This window comes from Amia ocellicauda, chromosome 1 (genome assembly GCF_036373705.1).
Source record: "Amia ocellicauda isolate fAmiCal2 chromosome 1, fAmiCal2.hap1, whole genome shotgun sequence".
NCBI lineage: Eukaryota > Metazoa > Chordata > Actinopteri > Amiiformes > Amiidae > Amia > Amia ocellicauda.
The window spans coordinates 23,806,210-23,811,556 of record NC_089850.1 but is presented as its reverse complement, the minus strand read 5'-3'; the positions used below and the strand labels follow the sequence as shown (position 1 = coordinate 23,811,556).

At 45.0% G+C, this 5,347-nt stretch overlaps 1 protein-coding gene across 1 annotated transcript; it reads right to left on the bottom strand.

Moving 5' to 3' along the window:
- Positions 1-1,250: 1,250 nt before the first annotated feature.
- On the bottom strand, positions 1,251-2,282 carry LOC136758842 (trace amine-associated receptor 9-like). Its single transcript, XM_066713542.1, has 2 exons — positions 1,990-2,282; positions 1,251-1,641 (listed from the first exon to the last, which is right to left on the bottom strand). Exons 1-2 carry the CDS (start codon positions 2,280-2,282, stop codon positions 1,251-1,253), a joined length of 684 nt encoding a protein of 227 aa, XP_066569639.1.
- Between the last annotated feature and the right edge of the window lie 3,065 nt (positions 2,283-5,347).

The following is a 5,347-nucleotide window of genomic DNA, read 5'->3' as shown; positions in this document are numbered from 1 at the left end:
CCACTTGGTTTTCAAGTCCCCGACGACGCCTAGGTCCCCACTTGGATAGGTAGACGAGTGCACACACACACACACATACACCAATTATGTTAAAAAGTAATTGAAGTGTTCAATAAAAAGCTGTAAGTAAATGTGCAGGTATTCTTTTCTTTTTATTTGATATGATCTCTTTCGATACCCAGCACCTTCTAAGGTATTCAGATGTGCATGTGTGCAGTCTTTTTTCTACAAACTATCAAGGAGAAACACACAAATAAACAGAAAAAATGCCATAGAAAATGACAATACTGCTGAAGGTGTTCAACAGTGAACAGGGCAATGTCAGACATTAACAATGAAAGGATGCCAGTTTGAGAGCTGAGTTATTCACCTCTACTGGGGAACTTTTCCGAAGAAGGGGAGTGACTATAACACGGAAAGCAGCAAAACCCGGATGTTAATTAGTATGCATTTTTGATATCAAAAATAGAACCGGATGCTAATTAGTATGCATTTTTGATAAAGAATTCAATTTCTGATATCCAAAATTGGCAGTTAACTCTGGATATCAGCAATTGTATTCTAGATACCACTAATTGTATTCGTGATATCAAAAATGCATACTAATTAACATCCGGTTAAGGATTAAATGTCATAACGGCGTACTATGAATTGCTGATATCACCAATTGTATTCTTGATATCAGCAATTATAGATTAAATGTCACAACGGCTTGCCATAAGATCTCTAAATCATTTACATGTAATTTTAAGTCAAATTATATATATATATATATATATATATATATATACACACACACATACATCTACCATATATGTTAATGACAGTTTGGTAGATTTGGTTTGCCAAATTAACATTTAGAAATATCTCAAAATATTTGAAGATATTTTTAAATGTATTTAGAGATATCTCTAAATTATAATTTGGCTTGCCATAAATAATCAACTTACTCTGCACAGTACATTCATGTAAACACAAAATCTTACAATTTTCAACATATTCTATAAACCCATTGTCAATCCTGATTAAGAAAATACAGATATACTACAGATATACTGCATGCAAATGGTTACATTAAAATATATATTTTTAAATAACACAATCTGTTTTAATATGTAACTTTGCAGCACTATATATAGTATATACAGCTCTGGAAAAAAATAAATAAGAGACCACATAACATTGATTTCTGAACTTGCAGTGGTCTCTTAATTTTTTCCAGGGCTGTATGTATACATGTGTTTTTTTATTTATTCTGTGTACAATTTCTTTCTAGAGGAATTAGGGTGATATATTTTTAAACTAACAATGAGCTTCAGTGCTTTTTGAAACCATGGATAGAAAAAAGCATAAATGAGTGGATTAAATGTGGAATTAATGTAAGACAAACATATAACAGCATCATTCACTATTTGTGGAATCATTACATTGAAACATAAGTAAAGTATATTAACTATGTAGTAAGGGAGCCAGCAAACTATAAAGACACCCATTACTATTCCTAGTGTTTTAGCAGCTTTTTGCTCTCTGTTGCGCTGTGCTCTTCTTCTACTGTCTTCAAGTGTAAATGTTCTGTCTTCCATTATTTGTATTAGTCTTGCTTGGTTTCTGGCAACAGTGTAAATGCGTGCATATAACCCACTCATGACAAAACAGGGAACAAAAAAAGTTATAAAATCCAGGTATACCCAAATGCCACCATAAGGAACAAAACAGATACCCTCACATGATACCATTGCATACAAATCCTGAACACTTTGGTCACTGGATGAGGTGAAAAACATTCCAAAGCAATATAATGCTCCCAATACCCACGCAAGACCTATAAAAATCCAGGCTACTCTGATGTTGATTTTGTTTGCATAATGAAGAGGCTCACACACTGCATAGTAGCGATCAATAGCAATAAAAAACAAGTGAAAAACTGAAGTATTGCAAAGCACAACTGAAATATATACAAAAAAGTAGCAATAAAATGATCCATAATACCAACAATGTTCAATCATAATGATCACACTGAATGGAAGAACAAAAATCCCAAGAAGGAAATCAACAATTGCTAGAGAAAGAACCAACAGATTATTTGGAGAATGAAGCTGCTTGAAATGAGAGATGGAAACAATCACAATCAGATTGCCAAAAACTGTGATTAGTGCTGCTAGAAGAAACACAAAATACAAAACTGCTCTTTCACCAACCGAACTGGAGCGTTTAATGCAGGATTTGGTAACATTTTCATAGCAGTACTCTACTGAGTCCATCTGAATGAAGGATGAATTCATCTTGCTGAGTTTGGAAGTGAGGTACTGATGAAACCACAAGATGCAAGTTCAGTCGGAAGTAAATAAAACAAAATCTGTTGAGACAAAGATGTTTAAATTGAATGCATTTACTTTAATAAAATCTCCTACATTTCTAATTATTTTTAATCAATTTAAATATTAAAATATAAATGCTTGTAATGTTGAAAAAGCCACAAAGATGATTGCCAATCCCCAAGAGGGATTTTATTCCCCATACTTCCTTGTGCCTAAGAAAGATGTCAGTTTCCGCCCCATCTTGGATCTGAGGCGCCTGAACCGCCACCTCAAGGTGCTGCGCTTCAAGATGCTCAACCTGCGCACCATGTCCCAGGCCATCAAGCCCCGCGACTGTTTCACCACGGTGGATCTAAAAGATGTTTACTTTCACATCCCCATTGCGCAGGCGCACAGGAAGTTTCTCTGCTTCGCCTTTGATTTTTCAAAGTGCATGGACGTCGTGTTAGCCCCCTTGCGTTGCCAGCGGGTTCACGTCCTCAATTATCTAGATGACTGGCTGGTTTGTTCTCACTCGAGGGAGCATGTTCGGATACATATGGACCTGATTTTAGGCCACCTCTCTGAATTGGGCCTTCAGGTCAATCGAGAGAAGAGCTGTCTGACGCCAACTCAGCAGGCACAGTTCCTCGGACTGCACCTCGATTCCAGTTCCATGCTCGCCACGCTGACGCCAGAGAGAGTTGCCTCAATACACACGTCTCTCCCTCTTCCAACTGAGAGCTCGTGTCCGGGTGTCCCTTTGCCAGAGGCTGCTGGGCCTCCTAGCGGCTGCATCACAGACCCTATCCCTCGGCCTCCTGTAGTTGAGGCCATTGCAGTGGTGGTTCAGGTCTCTCAGGATGCACCCTTGCTGCAATCGAGCATGCCGAGTCACAGTCACTCCGGCGTGCTGGAAGGCACTCCGTTGGTGGTGGAGCCCCCCACAATTTGACCCTCGGTGTGCCCCTGGGGCCAGTCTACCACCGACGGACATGGAGTCCGAGGCAGGTGGACAGAGCCAGTACGGGCCCTCCATACCAACATCCTGGAGATACAAGTAGTACTCCATGGACTGGTGCGTCTCATTTCCTGCCAGTCCTACGGTACAGACATGTGCTGGTTTGGACGGACAACACAATGGTGGTTGCCTATATCAACAGGCAATTGGGTCTCCGGTCGCGCAGACTGTACTGTCTAGCATGCCGTCTGCTTCTGTGGGCGCAGCCACGGTTCCGCTCCATCAGAGCAGTTCACCTCCCAGGCCTGTCCAACACGGCGGTGGACCTCCTCTCTTGGGGAGGCCCCCCGGTTTCGGAATGGCGCCTCCACCCGCTTGTGGTACAACAAATGTGGATCCAGTTCTGCTGATGATTCTGGTTCGCAGACCTGATTGCCCTCCTCCACGGAGAGCCTTGGCAACTCCCAGTGAGAGCGGACTTGTTGTCCCAGGTGCAGGGCACACTTTGGCACCCCAATCCGGGCCTCCTCCAGCTCTGGGCCTGGCCCCTGAGTGGGAGCGATTGATTGCCTGTGGTCTGTTGGACGCGGTAGTTGCCACTATTCAGTCGGCGAGAGCACCCTCTACGAGATAGCAGTATTCCTACCGCTGGTGGACCTTTAGCACCTGGTGCCAAGTCGGCGGTCAAGACCCAATTAATTGCCCCATCGGGGTCATATTGCAATTTCTTCAAGAGCTGTTGGACCAGGGCAAGTCCCCATCCACGCTCAAAGTGTATCTGGTAGCCATCTCCGCATGTCATATTTGGACTGATGGCGAGCCTCCTGGGTCTCATTTTCTGGCAGTGCAGTTTCTGAAGGGAGCTCGATGGCTATGGCCTCCTCAAACCCTTTCACTGCCTGCATGGAGCCTTGATGTAGTGCTGGACACACTTTCCCAAGCCCCATTTGAGCCACTGAACTCAGCTGAGCTGAAGCTGGTGTCACTTAAGACTGCATTTTTGCTGGCAATCACCTCTGCAAAACGCGTGAGCGAGTTACACGCCCTGTCCGTACACCCATCGTGTGTCCATTTTGTGGGAGATGGCTCCAGGGTCACGCTACGGTCTAACCCTGCATTTCTCCCAAAAGTGCTGTCTCCATTTCATGTCAACAGGCTTATTGAGTTGATGGCTTTTCATCCTCCTCCCTTCGCTTCAGAGAAAGAGGGTCGGCTTCACCTGCTCTGCCCTGTGCGGGTCCTCAGGTGCTATTTGGAACGCACTAAGGACATTCGGCGATCAAACCAACTGTTTGTGTCTTATGGAGCGCGGACACAGGGGCAGGCGCTTTCAAAGCAGCGCCTCTCGCATTGGAATGTGGACACCATTACCATGGCCTACGAGTCCACCGGGACCCCAGTGCCTGAACACCTGGTGGCCCACTCGACTCGAGGCGTTGCCACATCGTGGGCCCTTTTTCAAGGTGCCCCCTTGGCAGACATTTGTGCGGCTGCAGCTTGGGCCTCGCCGCTTTCATTTGCCCAGTTCTACAGGTTGGATGTGACGGGACCGGTCCCTTCCAGTGGGAACCCAGTGTTGGCTGCAGTCAAGCCCCAGTAACCTATGGGCTCTGGCTCCTGCCTTTCCTCTCCAAGTCTGCCCCTGTAAGTGCATCCTGAGGGAGCTGGTGAACCATGTATTTCCCTTCCACCAGACTATGCCTTCTAGTCGAGCACCCTCACGAGCTGCTCCTGGATGTACAGACAGCACTATCAATGTGTTCCCAGGGCTTGTCATGCGGCCTACAGGCATGTTGCCTTACGAGGCCGCCCTGTATATAGTTTGTTCATTATAATTGTGTTGCAGTGGTTCATGCGTTTGGCCTGTACCCCGCTCTGTATATTGGTCAGGAGGTCTGTGGCCAGCTCTGGCTGTATTATGCCATGGAGCAGGGGACCGCTGCTGTTGTCCTCTAGTGGAGGGCACTTGAGTTCTCCAGTGCCCCGCTGTGTACAAAGTTAATTTATTCACACGGTAAGAGCTGTAGTTGCCCTGCCTTAGCTGCACTATTCGACAGGTGTCAACTGCTCCTGTGTTCCACATGTGGCG